At 45.2% G+C, this 17,487-nt stretch overlaps 1 protein-coding gene across 1 annotated transcript in view; it reads left to right on the forward strand.

Moving 5' to 3' along the window:
• The window catches only part of plch2a (phospholipase C, eta 2a), a 136,518-nt gene that overhangs the window by 84,969 nt on the left and 34,062 nt on the right, over positions 1-17,487 (forward strand). Inside the window, exons 2-4 of the mRNA XM_070839161.1 lie at positions 10,138-10,284; positions 14,137-14,380; positions 14,605-14,734. Of these exons, the coding sequence (XP_070695262.1) occupies positions 10,138-10,284; positions 14,137-14,380; positions 14,605-14,734 (521 nt within the window). The remainder of the gene's footprint in view (positions 1-10,137; positions 10,285-14,136; positions 14,381-14,604; positions 14,735-17,487) is intronic.

Consider the following 17,487-nt stretch of genomic DNA (forward strand, 5'->3'; position numbering starts at 1 on the left):
AGGGAAGCATCATTAAGTGACTGTTCTGGTAACCTGTTCTAGTCCCTGAGGCTCATTCATGAAGGTGGCACTTCCATCATTTGCAGAAAACAAACCATATTGTCCCCAGTATATTAATTTATTCTCTTGTCCCTCATTAGACTGCCTATTCTGCGGCTCTGCATACACATTTAAAAACAGTTCCTTTGTTACAGACAGTGAACATCCCGGTGCTCCGTCTCTGTGGGACACGCTGCTTTAACCATATGATGATGTCACCCACTAAAAAGCAACTGAATGCATTTATTTCATTCTTTGTGCATTTCTTAATTATTTCAGGCAACAACAAACACATTTTAGAACTGATATTTTATACATTTTGTACAGACAATTGACAAAATCCTGTTACGGAAAAATAATTTTAAAGCCGACATCACTGTTAAAGATGCAATGAATGAATGTTTTATGTTGTACGCTGACTTAACATTAACATTAACATGAAAAATGTACTAAATGGCAGCACACAATGCAGGCCTGATAAGACAGAAAGCTTCTACAGACGTATTTGCTTTTCCTCAGACCTCAGACAGACAGACAGGCCGGCTCTGGGCTTGGTCTGGCTCTGGCATTTCAGCACCACGGCCAGCGCACTTCCACTGAGCTCCCACACAGCGGCAACAGGCGGCTTTTTACTGGGGGAATAGTCAGTAAATGCCACTGATGTCCGACACCACCTCAGGGAGCGTTCCTGCTTGTCAACAACAGCTGGACGTGAAGGTCACTGGTGTGTAAACTTTAATGGTCAAGTGCCTGCGCCCTCCCACTGAGGCAGGCACAGTATTACTATCACAGTGACATAAGGAGGCTTTTCTCCCAGAAACATTAGCTACCAAAGCTCTGGCCTACTTTCCACCGGCCTACTTATACCTGGTGGACATGTGGTCTACTTTGTTGGATGGGGATTAGACACTGATTTATTGTCTTGAGGTCCAACGCAGTTCAAAGCTCATCTTATATACCTGTTTGCTGTGCAAGGTCAAGCAGAGTTGTGAAACAAAGGAAGACGTGTTCAAACTGTTGCTGTTGGACACCGACTGTCTATAGCTCCGAATGATGACGCTGATGCTTTTCTTTATATTCTTTATAATAATACTACTACTGCTACCACATGATAGGGATTTTCTTCCAGGCCAGTTCCAGTATTTTACATTCAGTGGCTTATTTCTAAACGTGAACGCTAACCTTCTTCCTCTGATGTCCCCTGCAGACCAGAGGGCTTTGAGCCAACATTTAAACCATGTTTAGACTTTAACATCCAAAGATAATACATTATTATCTTTCTTATCTAGATAAACACACCCCATTCAACATAAAACACTACATATCCCACGAATTTCAGCTGCAGAAGTGCTCTCAGGGTCTCCTGGGAGCTGCAGTTCACGAATGCAAACAAAACTGTTGGTCTTTTATCTTTGTTAAAATGACAAGCTGCTCTGTTTCACTATGTTTTGTCCATTTATGCGCCACATTATGCTTCAGTTTCCCCCGATGAATGTCTCCATGATACGTTATAATGAGGCCTAAAGGCAGAAATCTGTCTGATTCTCCAACCCAAAGTTCACTGCTGTGTTCATGTCTGAACAGCTGATCTGCACAGTTTCCCAAACTGGAGGTCAACATATAAAAACAGCTGTTCTGTCGCAGGCCTCATATTTCCCACATTCCGGTTTGTGCCCGAATGCGTCTCAGGTGTGTGCACGTGCTTGAGCTACCCAGGTAATCAGCTCTGGGGGGGGGGCAGGCTCTGTGAATGGGACTTCCTCTGGTGTCTAGGTGTGCATATTTACGGACTGAACCGTGACCCCATTTTAATATTTAGATTTGCACCACTTCCGGGATCGTTTTGCAGACTTCCGTCTGTTGCTCAGTGTTTTACTGAGAGTCGCCCCCTCAGAGGACCTTGTTATGCCACAGATTAAGAGTTTCCACGAATCAGCCCATCTTTGGTGTCTCAATGAAAAGTCGTCGAAAATCAACATTTACGCCACTTGGTCCAACATCCGGAAGCGGCACAGTAAGCCGAGGCTGCTGCAGGACCCCGGCGTGTTCAAATGTCTGCGTGGCAGCTGTGTGAGGACAGCCAGCCCCCGGGGCCACGGTGAGTGGGCCACGGGCCGATTTAAGCTGCCTCTCTGCCCCCCCACCCTCATTTACTGCGGTCCCGGTGTCTCCGGTCGGACCGCTGCCGCTGACGCTCCAAACTCCCTCCCTCCAGAACTTCCTCCAGAACTCTGACAACTTTGCGTCTCCCTGCTTATTTACATGTTTCTGAAATATTTGACAGAATGGCAATTCGTTTGCAATACCTGAGAGGTCTGCCAAGGAATTCGGCACTGAAATTATCCAGTTGTTCCACTTGTGGTCTGCAGGCATTCCTCCCCAGGCCCCCTTTCCTAGTTAGAGGAGCGTTGAAGTTGCATGTGAACAGGCTCTTAAATCTGATGAATGTTTTAGGGGCCTTCTGAGAGGAAGAGAGCATCTCGATCATTGCTGCGGTGAGTGTGTAGCAGTGGTGACAGGCTGGTTGGGGTGAGTCCTCTCTGTGGGCCCATCACTGCTCCTTCTCTGGCAAACACAGCTTTATTATATTTGACAGTGCAAGTCCTGTGGAGTTCTCTTAAGAACTGCAACTCCTAAAGTCATTTGCATCAGTAAGTCTTTATCTGGGCCTCTAATGTGCAGCGCATTCATTTGTACATCAACTTTTTTCAATGGAAAGATATTTGTGAATCTCAATGAATTCCCTTGAGTCCTTTTAAGGCTGTTTTACTGAGCTAAAACACTCATGACATAGTTTTAACTTTGATATATTGCTGCCAAAATGTAACTGAAAGCTCCACAGCAGTGCCACTGGGCCCACATCAGGGAATATATCCTTAAAATATTCTGTTTTCTCTAATAACTGGTTGACATGAGATGAACAAGAGAAATGAACGTGTGTTTTAGGACTGCAGGAGCTACATAAAGATGAAAATGAGATTTATTTCAAAGTCATGAATGTTAAACTAGTTGGTTGATTAAGTTTTAGTTAGTGCCGCTCACAGTCTAGATGTATTTGATTGGTCACGCCATCGGTCAACAGTGTAGTATCAGTGGTTCTCTACAGTGTTTGTTTGCAGCACTCAGCTTTCTATGTCAGTCACATATTCAGTTCCTGGCTCCTGTCTGTCCAGCAGCAATCTCTGGCCGGTCAGAGATTCAGGACGAGCGATGCTGTTTGACGCCGCTCAGACTGCCGCCCACCAGGAGTCCGTCTGAAAGCTGTTTCACTTCCCAGTTGTGCTTGTTTTTGGAGGTAGCGGTCGTGCTGGGGATTTAGCTGCCTGAGCAAATTTGGTAAAAGTCAAAGGTTTGTGAAAAGCGGCCTAGTATAGTGGTGCTGACGGTAAAGTACTGCTGGAGTAGGTAGAGGATGGAGCTGTGCAGGTTAATTAAAGGATTGCTTGGTGTGGACTGGGGCTGAGCGACGTCTGCAGACAGGTGGGGGAATATCAGGCTGCTCGGTCTGTACGGGCCCTTGGAGGAAACGCCTTCTGGTATCAGTCAGACTCTTTCATGTCCTATGGTCCCTCCTCTGTGGGCCGTTTCACTCAACACATTTAGCAAATCTCCTAGACCAGGATTACTGCTCTCGAGGGATTTAGGATTTCTGCCCGCCCAACACATGTTGCACAGTTAGCGTTTGTGCATTGTGCTCCGTTGTCCTTTCTGCTTCCCATTGATGCGGCCGCAGTGTCTCTGTCATCAGGAGCCAGCCCTTCTCAGTGCTGCTGATAAATGCCAACTGAGGGAAGAAATAAGGAAAGGATGGCACAGCATGAAGACAAATTGAAGCTTTGAAAACATTCTTCTGCATCTTTCTGCTCTTTGAAGTGAAAGAATTTTGAAGAGATGGTGGTGCAGTAAGCAGGTTTTGCTGGGATAATAACATCGCAAGATTATTGACCAACTGTTGACACCATTCGGAGGCTGAGAGGATTTTTTTATTGGCCTTTTTGCTTTGGAATCTGCTTTGGACAAAAGAAGGAAACTACCAGCAAGTGGTGCTGCTGATTATATCTGAGTTTTTAAAGAGGTGGAATAATTAAGAATCAAGAATTACCTCACAGTACATGAGGTAAATGCTTATTTTGCATATCTAATCGTCCCAAATGAATTTTTGTTTGGTACAACCCATTGACTTTTAGGCAGCAACTGGTAGTCTCAGTTATTCCAAATGAACACATCCATGAAGAACAGCTTTTGCCCCATCGGCCCAATGTCCACAGCCATGATGCGTCCCACTGCCACAGCTGCCACCGGAGATAAACCTGGACCTCCGGTTAAAGGGGCTTTCTCCTCAGAGGGGGACAAGGACAAACAGAAGGAGGGGGCTCGGCGTGAGAGGCAGGAGCTGCCCTCTGTGTCTGGCGTGGTGGACGAGTTCTTCTGGCTAGGCAACAGCATAATGGCCTTCTCCAAGTGGAGGCTTGGCTACATGGGTAAGCTTTGGGAGATACGCTGAGTAGAGTTAGACTGGTTGGATAGTAGAGAGCTCAGCCTTCTGAGGAGGTCTAGATTAACAATACCAAAAGTCCAAAAAAAGCTGCTGATTTAAGCTTTGCTTGTTCAAGCCTAAGTTCCTTACAGTGACAATACACACCAAGTCCCAGATGAAATCTAACACTTCTTTGTGTTCTACTTTGTTGTGTTTGGTGCAGTCGGACGGCCAGTGAGACCTCGTCTCCCACTGTGTTTGAAGTGAGATGGTTGGTTTATTTACAGGGACATTTCATCTTTTTCCTGTCATTCACCGTTATCGGACAGCTTTTATCGTTATGTGACTCCACCCAGAGCTGCTCATCAGACCGTTCACTAAATAAGATATTAAACAATTCTTCTGCCTTGATCTGCAGTCATTACACAGACACAGATTTTCATTGGTTGGACCCAAAGTGGCTCCCTGTGTTTAACCTTTACACTGCCACCATGTCAGTCTTCATTAGCTTAGCTGACCAGCGTCAGCAAATTGACCATCTGTACCATGGAATCACCTGTGTGCGTGTGTGTGTGTGTGTGTGTGTGTGTGCGGCTGCAACATATGGCGTCCAGACAATCCCCCAGGGCTTAACCTGGTACCCTGACTGGAGCTGACTCTGCTTGGCCCATATTGTGCCACTTGCAGCAGGCAGCAGCCACCCAGGTCAGCCTGCCACGTCATGAGGTGACACCCTCTCATAATACCTGGCCTCAGCCTCAGCTGTGTTGGGTGGGAAACTGCTACCTCGCCTGTCTCTTTAAGCCCCCCCTCCTGAAAAGACCAGTCTGCTCTGATTGGTCAGCTCTAACACGTGAAGCTTTCCAAGACATTGGTGCTTTTTTTAATGTCTTTAAAGAGTCATGTTATCTTTTATGCACAATGGGCCTAATTTCTGGAGACACTCAGGAATGAGTTAATGACCCCCCCCTGGGTTTGCCTTCCTTAACCAAACTCATTTGCCATAACCACAATCCTTCGCCAGCCTTCATGTGTGCTCTAATGAATGAAGCTGGCAGAGGATCTGAGCCTGTTTTCAGCCATTTGATCACCCTGTTAACACCCAGCAGTCCCACAATGGGCATCCTCTTCTCATCCACACACACACTTTAAATCTGATGTTGTAACCATGGCAACGGGCGTAGATCCCCCCACTGGTAAAGAGTATTCTGCCTTTCTGTGTGCACCATGCTCCACTTTTGTCTCCCTCCATCCATGTTGTGTGTATGTGCTGCTGCTTCAGAGCACACAGGAAACTTTAAATAGTGAATTTGTAACTAATAGGTGCTCCTTGTGTTGACGATCTTGCCGTCAGCTCATAGAAATGTCATCAGTTACTGTTAATTGCACCTGCATTTTTCACTTTAGATCACCTTTAGAACAGAAAGTATTAAAACAGTTTGACAACGTTGTGTCACAGAGGAAATAATGAGGAACAGTGTTCTCACCAGGGCTGCAAATGTGTCACCTATAAATGTCTTACTGTTACGCAGCCCGGTGTCTGTGTGCTGCAGGAAGGTGCCCAGCAGAGCCGGTCTGGTCTTTGGTGCGGTCGGTGGGACCCAGAAGCCAGTCTTGGTCCGGAGGCTCAGCCTGCCGACGCTCTGTCAGTCTGCACAAAGAGACTTTATTTGGTCTGGTCCTGGGGGGCTGAGGTATTACCATAGCAACCTACTGTAGGCCATGTGACTGACAGCCTACCACACTACTGAGGCTATGACTGACCTTTCCAGTGGGCAGCAGTGGGTCAAATGCATTTCTTCACCACTGTTTGTGCTATGTGGAGTCTCTCTCTGTCTGTGGGTTGTTCTGTCAAGGCTTGCATTGCTTGCTTTAGTACTCTAGCAGTGGGTTACAGTGTTTGACCTCTAAAGTACAGTTTGGACAACAATAGCCTCCCCTGACAGCTTTTACTTTTTACAAACCTACTCCTTAGTGAAGTACAGCAGGAAGACGTTAGTTGTCTTCCCAAAGGCTTTCCCACACACAGCCAGCTGCCTCACAAGAGCAAACATGTCTCCTTTTAGTCGGCAGGCAGGGGAGTGTGAGCAGAACATGGCCTCCTCATCCGTGAGTAAATGAAATTGTGCACAACTGGAGCTCCACTTTAAAACGAGACTCTTTGATTAGATTCAGCCTCTTGCTGCACTGGTGAAATCAAACATTTGACAAAAGAGCAAAAAAGGAACTCGTAACTTCCCGGCGGTCAGTCTCCCCGGACAGTTTCCTTTTCATGTCGGTGAAGTCAGTGGGGCCCAACACGGAGCTCTGGACGCAGACAGCAACAGCAGTAGATGGAAATGTTGGCCAGGAGACACTGATGGCTGTTAGTGTGCACATGAAGCTCATCTTCGACAGGATGAAGAGCCACGTGGATCGATGTCAGGAGGAGTGTTTTCAGCCGTGTGCCATCCTGACCCGGGAGCCTGCACAGTCAGGATGCTCTAGTCTCATTCCAACCAAAGTTGGACAGCAGCTAATTTCATGGACTCCTGCCTCCTCCCCAGTGCACATCCTTAGCTGTGTTACAGCCAGGGCATGAGGCGCTGCAGTCAGCCAGCAACTACAGAAATAACTCTTCCCTTGAAATCAATAAAAGCTGCTCCACAGCCATGTTGCACTTATGTAGCATGAAAGAGTCTAAGCTGTAAAATCATTAAGGGCCAATTGGTTGAGGATCATTTGTTTCTGTATTGTGGCACCGCACAAATTGTATTGATAATTGGTTTGCTCAGGTGTTCTGTGTAATGGCTCATGTACACATTCCCTGAATGATTTTACCGTCCTCATTCACTTTAGTTAGGAATGAGGTTTAGGATTTGGTGTGTCGTTATTAAAGCAGCATTTGGTAAAATTCATTCAATATTTTAATAATACAATAATACTTTTTGTCATATTTGCTAATCCTGTCCTCCTCCTGTCTACTGCACCCTGACTAATCACAGCAGAAGTCTCTAATGTCAGTCACTGCTCATGTTTGCAGCGTGAGACAACCCCCAGAAATGTGGTGTTATTTCAGCTCTGTGGAGTAAAGCTTGTGTTTCAGGAGGAGGAGGAGGAGGAGCTGTGTTATGTTGATCATCTGCAAGCAGCAGCTGGGCTGGAAGCTCATGTCTCCACACTAGTCAGCAAGAGATTCTGCTCATGAATGTATAATATTAAGGAGCCTTCCCATTGTGAGAGGTGTATAATGTTGCTGATCTGATGTCAATATGACTTTTGCAGATCATTTTCACCGTCTATTTTTACTGTGAACTGCACCAACATGTCACGGAAAGAAATGATGAGGTGAGGATGAGCCACACCTGAGCTGTGCTGCCCCCGGGCTGTGTGGCTGCTCTAACCTGTCAACGTGGACACTGAAATAAAAAAACCACAGGTTCCATGATGCACACATGCTGCTCAGGTAGACTGTGTGTCTCAGGGTATCATCTGAAATGTTTTACTGCTTGTGCCGACCACACAGCACAAATACTACATTTATAGTTTGATGCATTGTTTCATGAAATGTCTTTGGTTGTTTTTCTTTTAATACACATTGAGCATGTTAAATGTTGTCTAAAAACAAGCAGTTGTGTAAGAACTTTGAATAAAATGCAGTCCAATATTGGCAGTGTCGTGATTGACATCACATCTGACCGGACCAGCCTTCAGTACCGGCTGCTCTGGACACTTTGTTTGCTGGTGTCAAAAAAGTCTCGAGGTTTGAGCCGTTTGAGGCTATTCGACCTTGTGACAAGCAGTTCTAAAGGAGTGTGTGAGCCGCTTCAGTGCTCATCTGACAGCTGAATGTTAAAGGCCACACAAAATCACTAACAAAGTCTACTAGCAAACACGAAATAGTGTGATGTGATCAGTTTGGTTTTCTTCTTATGTGCACTGGCCTCATAAAAAGCTGTTTAAAACAGTGTCCTGGCCTCTCTGGCCTGCATGTTTTGTGGAGAAACATTGGTTTAATGTACCTCTGCTGGTCTGTTAATCTCTGAGCCTGTGGACCTAAATGGATCTTACACTTATTAAGCACTTAGAAATTATCCTTGTAATTTGCTCACTAAAGAGAACTTGCCTTCCCCTGCAATTAAAAACCAACATCAAGATGTCAGATGTGCTCTGATTAGACTGTTGTGGCCAAAAGGACTGTGTGAACCTATAGAAAGCCACCCAGTCTAATAAAGCAGTGTTGTGTTAGCATGTACTGTTGGCCTAACATTGGTGCTGTGCACTTTGCTGATGTGCTCCTGAGCAGGAATTGGATAGCAGAGGTCAGAGCCGCAGGACTAACCTACATAAACAGCAGCCTGGGGATGAGCTCTCCACTGCCGGGCCAAATCAATGCTCAATTAGAGCAACCCATCACTGCTGGCTGGTTACTTACACACCAGATATTTTGGATGTATGTTATGTTCAGGTCAAAATTAGATCCAGATTCAAATCATTTATTTCAAGCTGTCAAGATTCATCAGATTTGTCACAAAGGATCTAACCTGCACTCGCTTGTGTTTCTGGGTCAGATTAGAAATGAAAATCTTCATTTCATTTAGTGAAATTCAACAATGTAGACGTTTTTCAGCGTCTCAAAGGTCCCAGCGTCATGAGGAGTGGGCAGTTTGATGCTTTGATTGGGCCTGACTGTGACCATGTTGCCTGTTCTAACATCTGTGGCTGCGTCAGGCTGACGGGACCAATGCCTGTCCGGTCACGTTAGCCGTAAACAGAAATAACTGACATGAAGATGTATGAGGCAGCAGACATGTTGGATGTCATGTGTGGCAGTGATCTGCTAACATTTTTTAAATTGTGCCTGCTGAGTTGACCTGATTTCCTGCGTGTTGCGGGGAATTGTTTGATTGGATGCGACTCTTGACTTGATAACTGATGATATGGCCACATCGGATGTGACCCCAGCCCAGGGGCCTGTGGCATTCCACAGCAGCCAGACCGGCGCTCATTACCACACCATCCTCCACAGCGTCCTGTGGAGGAGCTGTCACATTCTGCCCCCAAAATAATGGCAAAGACACAAAGAGTAGAGGCTTGGCTGTTTTTCTACATCAAAGCCAGTCCGATTCTTTGGGTGTCATTTCCTTCCTGGAAGGTGTTGAAGCAGCTCTGTTAAATTTAGGCAACAACATAAATCTTCACATCAGAAAAGAGCTCCTGGTTTATTGATTCTTTTTTTTTTTTTCCTGCTGTTCTGTCATAGTCTACGGTGTGAAGTAGAGATCTTGTTAAAGGGCCGCTCGTGGAGAAATTGCCCCTCGCTATCGTCTATCTTCCCTCCCTTTCTCGTCCTCCCACGAGACGAGCCAAGCCCTGGCGGCAGCGACGGGCATATCCAATGCCTTTTCTTTGCATTGCTGTGTGTTCATGAGAGTGTATTAAGTAAATAGCTGCGGTTTGCACGAGAGCCCTAATGGGATTTTGTGGAAATACATACACACATGCTGAGTCTGTTGAATGATGTATGATGTATGTGTGCACATTTTTGTCTGTCTCAGTGTTTTCAGCTGCACACTCCAGCAGTTTCCCTTTTGACATGTTTTTTTTTTCTTCTTCTGTCCGGCTTGCTTGCTCGCCTCCAGTGGAGAAATGTATGAGCGCCATGCAGATGGGGACCCAGATGGTGAAGCTCCGCGGCGGCTCCAAGGGACTGGTGCGGTTCTTCTATCTGGACGAACACAAGTCCTGCATCCGCTGGAGGCCCTCACGCAAGAATGAAAAGGCAAAGAGTGAGTGCCGCCTTCTTTCTTCCAGCGTACTCCTCTTCATCAGTGTATTCATAGTTCCAGCTTATGGAAAGCCATTCGTGCCATGTTGTCATTGAATGTTACCAGTCATAGTTTCCCTCACTGAGTCCCGAGCAGTGGCTTGTTTTCTAAACAGATGCTGAGTGGGTGCACCAGCTACTGTTAACCCAAAGAGTGCATTTCATGTTAGACAACTAGCCAAAAAGTATTCAATATGTCCCATGACGTGGTTAAAGGAACAGAACCAAACTCTGCAGACAGCGTTTTACAGTGAGGAAAAATACCCACCATTTACTCCTAATGGTTATTACTGATGTGAGGCATGTTAAGGGGACATAAAGGGGGGGCAGACTCAGCATATTTTAGTTGTATTCACAGTCTGAAAAGAATATTGGATCCTCTCTAGTCTTTTGGACCACTCACAGCGCTATGACCACACTGCAAGGTGCCAACCAGCTCATCAGGGGGAGACTAACCTCCCCTGCAGGAGCAGTTTGGGGTTCAGTATGCTGCCCAAAGACGCTGTACACTGACTAGAATATGCACAGGAGCATAGAGAGAGCTTTATACTCATCATCATGGTCCGCTGTCTGTTGCTCATCTGTTTGTGTTTTTCAGGCTTTCCCTTCTGCTAGCTTTGATTCTTCCTCCGATCAGGGCTGGAAGTATTTTTGTCATTTAAAACTGGACATTTAATTTCCCTGCACAGCAACCAAAGCCATTTCCTGCAGTGTTTTTGAATAGAAGGAGCTTCTTAGCCGCAGCTAACAGTATGGCTGGGCGTCTCATGGGGGCTTAAGGGCTCCGTTTCCTGTGGCTCTCCCTCCTCCGTAGCCCTGGATTTAATAAGCTTCTTAAGTCAACTTAATTATTCATCAGCTTTAATCTGCCCAAACAGTATCTTAGACACACGTGCCACACACACACACACACACATGCTCACACGTCCTGGGCAGATCAGAACAGTTGGGGCTTTGTTGTAGGTGGGGGGGGTGAAAACTAAATCAGTGAATTGAGTAAAACAGGTACTATAAGCTACTTTGACACATCAGAGCATTACTTCATTTCTCTTAATCCTCACACATCAGGTAGTCTGAGCAGCCCCCCCCCCCACCGTGGCTCTACACCTGGACATGGTTGGTCAGGAGTGACGGACGGTCACTGGAGGAGGATACAGTAGTTTAAACACTGTAATGTTTCCTAGAGGCTTATCACAGAGCACCCAGGGGTCTGACAGACACAAAGCACTGCAGGCTTCTGGTCTGCCCACACACTGAGCGGGTGTCTGCGCCTCTGGCCCCAAAAAAACAAACAACAAATAGATAATAAAGTGTTACTAATCAGAAAAAAGTTTAACCTTATTTCTCTGTGATTTAGTTTTCTTTTATAAATATGAGATTTTGCTTTTATTTCTACCTTCCAATTCAGTCAGCTTTTCTTCTAATCAACAGTATTAATGGATTTAGTCCCAGGTTTTATTTTATTGCATCCTTTTTGTGTCGTCAACGTTTTTTTTTTTTTACTGAAGTTACAGTACTGAGAGCAAAACCAACCAAAACGTCAATCTATAAACCAGCCAGTGTCTCCTAAGTCACTCACAATGCTTTGGCCAGTTATGATCACAGTGTAAATGCTGGGTGGATGAACGAATGGATTCATGTACAGATTGTATGACATAATACCAGCAGATATCTAATGATACCCCCCCCCTCCCTAATTTGTAAAGTAGCTCTAACTAAAGCTGTCAAATAAATGTAGTGGAATAAAAATACAGTCCTGCTCCTAAAATGTAGTGGAGCAGAAGAAGGACGTGTCATGAAATGGAGATGAAAAGGTACAAGTAGCTCAAATGTGCACTTAAGTTCCATTTGAGTGAATGTACTTAACTGCATTCTCCCGCTTGATGCTCAGATATGCACAGTGTGCCGCTCAGGCCACCCGTTTGTGTTCATGTGTACAAAGGTAACAGCTGAAGACATCTTTAAGTGTCAATAGAGGCACAATGGTGTCCCTGCTGTAGCCAGCTGCCTGTTTCAAGTGGAATTGTACAGGTAGACATTTTGACAGCAAAGGTCAAAGGTTCGAAGTTGCAGAACCAGAATAAGACTGACCTGCTGACATCATCATTATCTTTCTCCTGCAGCTAGCGGTTCATTAGATACCCCAGACAGCAGTGGTGAGGTTCACCCTTATTTACCACATACATGGTGTATAATTCTGCATCATTTATAAGAGTGCTGCAGTGAGGAAAAGCACACACACATGTAGTATCTCCCACTGCAGGGCTGATGGAGAACAGTGGCAGCCACATGGAAGCACACAGCACAGCAGCAGCTGGTCCCATGTTGATGCAGCTCACATTTCCAGAAGTTTGTTTACACACAACTGCCCCAAAAACCACTGATTCTATATCATCCAGGCTGGGGGAGGCTGTGTGAGTGCATGTAGACGGTGTAGCGCTGCATTATTAACGGATGTGTGTGCAAATCAGTTTCCCTAAGGACATTTTCCACGAGTGTGTGTGGGGGGGGGGGGGTTTGTTGTGTGTGTGTGTGCTGCCGACACGCCAATGTGGGCGGAATGAATGAATGAATATCATAATAATTTAAGCATATGAAATAAAATGACACTTGAGTGCAAAACACACTTTGACCCTTGACTCTCACCCTTTATCTGTTCATTCATACATGATGCCAGCCATTTGTTTCCCTTCAAAACACCGGGGCATAGCTAAGAGGCTGCAGCCCCTGACCTATTTCAAGATGTATCACTTATATTTGTAATAATTAGTTGGCCATAAACATCAACAAAGAATACAAATGTCTATTTTAAATGCAAAATCTAACGTCTGCTACTTTAATTGATCCATTTTTCTTGGTCTCCAGTAACCTAATGTATCCTTCACCCCGTCTGTCACTGTGCTTCAGGAGAAATGTGCTCGCGCTGTAGTTTATTTGCTTGTGATTGACATACTGTCACTGTTCCAGTTGCTCATCCTTAAAGTGGAGAGAGAGAGAGAGAGAGAGAGATAGAGAGAGCAAACAACCACTGGTTTGAGTTCAGTAGCGTGGACTTCTCCGCAGAACAGTGTCACTCCAGCTTCATGACATTATCATATATAATGTACTCATACTAGTATATTGTGTGAGTGAAAAGCCGAGAAGGAGGCAGAGAAAGGTTTGTTTTAAGGTTGTCTGCTGGACATGGATGGTTTTTGGTACTTATCATGTGCTTGCTGTCAATGGGAAATCTAAGGAATGACAGAGCTCTCTGGGCACTGCTCCACGAGTTGAGTATGTTAATGCTTGATATAATAATGCCTAAAATCAGACAATGTCCCCTTTAAACTGTCCCTAACGCCCACAACAATGCACTCACCTATTATGCCAGAGATGGACCCTCTCAAGATCAGTAGAATACTGAAGGGAGTTTCACTCCATTGGTTTTTAAACGCTTTATTTTGAATGAGCTTTTGTAAAAAGAAGCTCGAAATCTTGAGATCCACTCACTCTACTGGTCGATTTCACTCAAGTACAAAGAGCAGTACTGCCATTTAAAGTACTCTGTTACAACTGGAAGTCCTGCTTTCAAAGTGTCAGCTATCGCAGAGCTGTATGGAATATCAATATTTCAAAAGCCTGTCTACTATATTTATTAGAAGTAGGCTGTCGCACTGCTTTCTGTGATTGTGTGTGTTTTTTGATGTGTTTTTTAAACTGCGACGAGACTCCTCCCGCTCTGTTTTAAAAAAATATTTTAATACGTTACCAACTGCTGCTTTAGGTAAATGTACCTTGTTCCCTTCCTCCACTGACTTCCTTTTTCCTCCATCAGTCTCCATCGACTCCATCCGGGAGGTGTGTGAGGGTAAGCAGTCGGAGATCTTCCAGCGCTACGCAGAGGGCAGCTTTGACCCCAACTGTTGCTTCAGTCTGTACTACGGAGAGCACATGGAGTCCCTGGACCTGGTGTCCGGCACTGGAGAGGAGGCGCGGACGTGGATCACAGGCCTCAAATATCTGATGGCTGGAATCAGCGATGAGGACAGTCTGGCCAAGAGGCAGCGCACCCGAGACCAATATCCTTCTCTTATATAGTAAAGGGGGGGTCTGGGGTACTGCCCCCTGTACAGCACGTCTGTTATTTCATGTCGACTTTTCCGATCAATATCATATGAGGTTGAGAGTTTCATTTTAAAGCGTGACAGGCTGTGTTTATGTGTTACACTGATATAGACTCTTCACTAAAGAGTAAATGTCCTGAATCTTCATGCTGGCTTTCCTTCACTCACTGTGTCAGCACATGGCTGAAGCAGACCTTCACTGAGGCTGATAAGAACGGCGACGGCAGCCTGAGCATCAGCGAGGTGTTACAGCTGCTGCACAAGCTCAATGTCAACCTGCCCCGACAGAAGGTCAAACAGATGTTTAAGGTACAGAAACAACCAGGGCTGGGCCACGTCAGGGCCGCGTCAGGGCCACGTCAGGGCCACGCCAGGGCCACGTCAGGGCCACGTTAGGGCCGTCCACATGTACGAACAAACGGGACAGGGGACAACTGAGGAGATTCAGTCAAGGGTTTAAAAGCACCATGTAAAAAACTGATATCCCCCAATCACAACCAAGGTTTTGGTTTGGGTTCACGTAGTTTTACCACCCCTCTGTTCAGCCCCCCTCTGCTCTCTGTGATCATGGTACAATGTTTTAATTTTCCCAAATACACAGTAGAGTCGTTTGTTTTACTGGTAGATAACGAGACAAGTGAATGAGTTTGATTTACTGCTACTACGTACACTCACCGACTGTAAAAAAAATTGGAACAATCAATTTTTGCATTTATCTTGAAAATGGACTTGGCCTGGAGTCTTTCATCATTTTTATCTCTGTTAGCTGCCTCCACTGGTCTTCTATTTTAAAATCAAATTGTCATTTATAATGTTGTTCATTACTTATTGATCCCCAAATGCTACTTTCCCATGTTTTTTTTTTATAGTTGAACGATCACAGGGAAAGATTAAAGCGACTAAAGGTTGTAACTTCACTGCTCTACAGTCCGGACTCTGCCTGGGGAGCTCACATCATTTTTTAAAAAGTTGTTACACACTGAAACTTCAAGCGGGCATTTAAAGATTTATCCACACTGAAGACCGTTTTGGAAAGGCTCTGTTTTTTAACACTGGAAGTAAAGGGGATTTAATTTTTCTATATAAAACTGCCGATTACATCCATACGTTGGTGTGGAGGGTGACATGAACGTCATAGTAGCGCAGCGCTGGGTGCAGTCAGCTCCTGAAGACAGTAAATGGGCTTATCAGGCTGTAGCACGTACTGACCTGCTGACAGACTGAACGAGCGGTAAAGACTAATTGTTACTGCTACAGATGTTGGCTAACACACGGCTCAGGATCAGCATGCTGCCGTATTAAGCGCGTTGTTATGGTCTTCCTCCTACAGATCAGCTACCCAGCCTGCGATCACTAAGTCCAGTTAGTGGTGACCCATATGGTGCTGCTGGAACACAGATGGCCTCTGGTATAATGCAGGGTAAACACACCAGGGACCGAACTGGCTGTGTGTGTGTGTGTGTGTGTCTGAGTATTCATGAAGATTTGCGTGTTGACAATCTCTTGGCTAGTTTGTTGGCTTAACCTACTTACAGTGGAGAGGGAAAACCCGTGGACTTGACTTTCCAAGGTGTTAACCGATGAGTCTCTACCAGTGCTGTGGATACTCTGATCACACATCACATTAAAGAACAATCCCTGTGCTGTGACATGTACTGTTACCGTGGCAGAAAAGATTTTGGCCATATTGCCCACCCATAGTCACAGAAGCTCATTGTTCAGTTAGTAACTAACCACACTCACAAATGCTGCAACAAGATAGAATGAACTGTAACAGACTGTAATGAATATGAAATGGAAATGTAAAAAATGAAAATGTGATGAATGAATCATGTTTTTAACAGATCAGTCTGTAGCGTACAGTAATAGAAGTGGATGGGGGTGTGAGAGAAACTCCACAATGAACACAGCTGCATCCAGATCCAGTACTATCAACCCTAAAAGACAAACCATCAGCTGTCAACTGTTCACTTTCACCAAAACCAAATAAAAGCATTAGAGTGTGAGCACCCTCACTAACGTGATGCACCTGCACTGACTAGGGATGGGCCATGATTATTTGTGAATATTTATTCACTTTTTCACTGATACCTAGTTGTACGCCCCTCAGGAGCAGTAGATTGATCGGAGGCGCTGAGGTGGAGCCAGGTCTCTGTAGATGTGGGCACAAACAGCCCGAGTCCCATTTCATCCAGCTGATCTTCCCGACATTATGTAGAAGCAGCCTCAGGTATTAGCTACTTAGCTAACGAAGTCAAACATGTAATTCTGCCACAAGTAACGTGTGTTTCAGCAATAAAAGGGAAAAACTGGCCGAGCTACGCCCACTGCAGCCTGTGAGTGTGTGTGTGGTGGAGTTAACTATTCAAGTAATCTTTGCATTTCAAGCTAATATACTATTCGACTGTGAACTATTCACATTTCAGCTGGAAACTGAACCTCTCAGCTGTTACTGACCAGCCTGTAACCTTTCTGCAGTTTAATCTCTGTCGGCCACTAGATATTTGAATACAGTCAAATGATCTGAAGGGAAAGCTGACCATCATGTTCTGTGAGTAATGTAGCATGTGCTAATTACTTGTACCTAAAAGTCTTTGCTCTTTCTGTCTCTACATTTTTCACATGAACACGGGCTCATTTATAGCTTAATTCCTCTGCTGTTCACTTTGCCTGGGCAGTCTGAGAGCAACTCCTCCAGGCATGTTCTTTGATGGAGAGCCAAGCAGAGACATTAGCCTGTTCACGCCAATGTGATGGGCTTTACTGAGGGGGAAGCTACAAAGGAAGACTCCAGTGGGGCTTTTACAATTTGCTGTAACAGAGAAGCAAAGTGGGCAGAGTGTAGATCCAGAAGTAAATAGATGCAAAGTCATTTAACCTTTTTCACATCTGGGTTGGTTCACCCTAAAAAGAAAAGAATTTCAGTTACAATGACATTTGCTGATGAAGACTGAAATTTAGATTTAGTCACACACACACTGATCCCATGGTCAAAGCGTCCGACAGGTCTGCAGCTATGCTAGCAGCTCTGTCCAGTAGTTGTTGAAGCGTTTCCCGTTATG

Source organism: Pempheris klunzingeri, chromosome 11 (assembly GCF_042242105.1).
Source record: "Pempheris klunzingeri isolate RE-2024b chromosome 11, fPemKlu1.hap1, whole genome shotgun sequence".
Lineage (NCBI taxonomy): Eukaryota > Metazoa > Chordata > Actinopteri > Acropomatiformes > Pempheridae > Pempheris > Pempheris klunzingeri.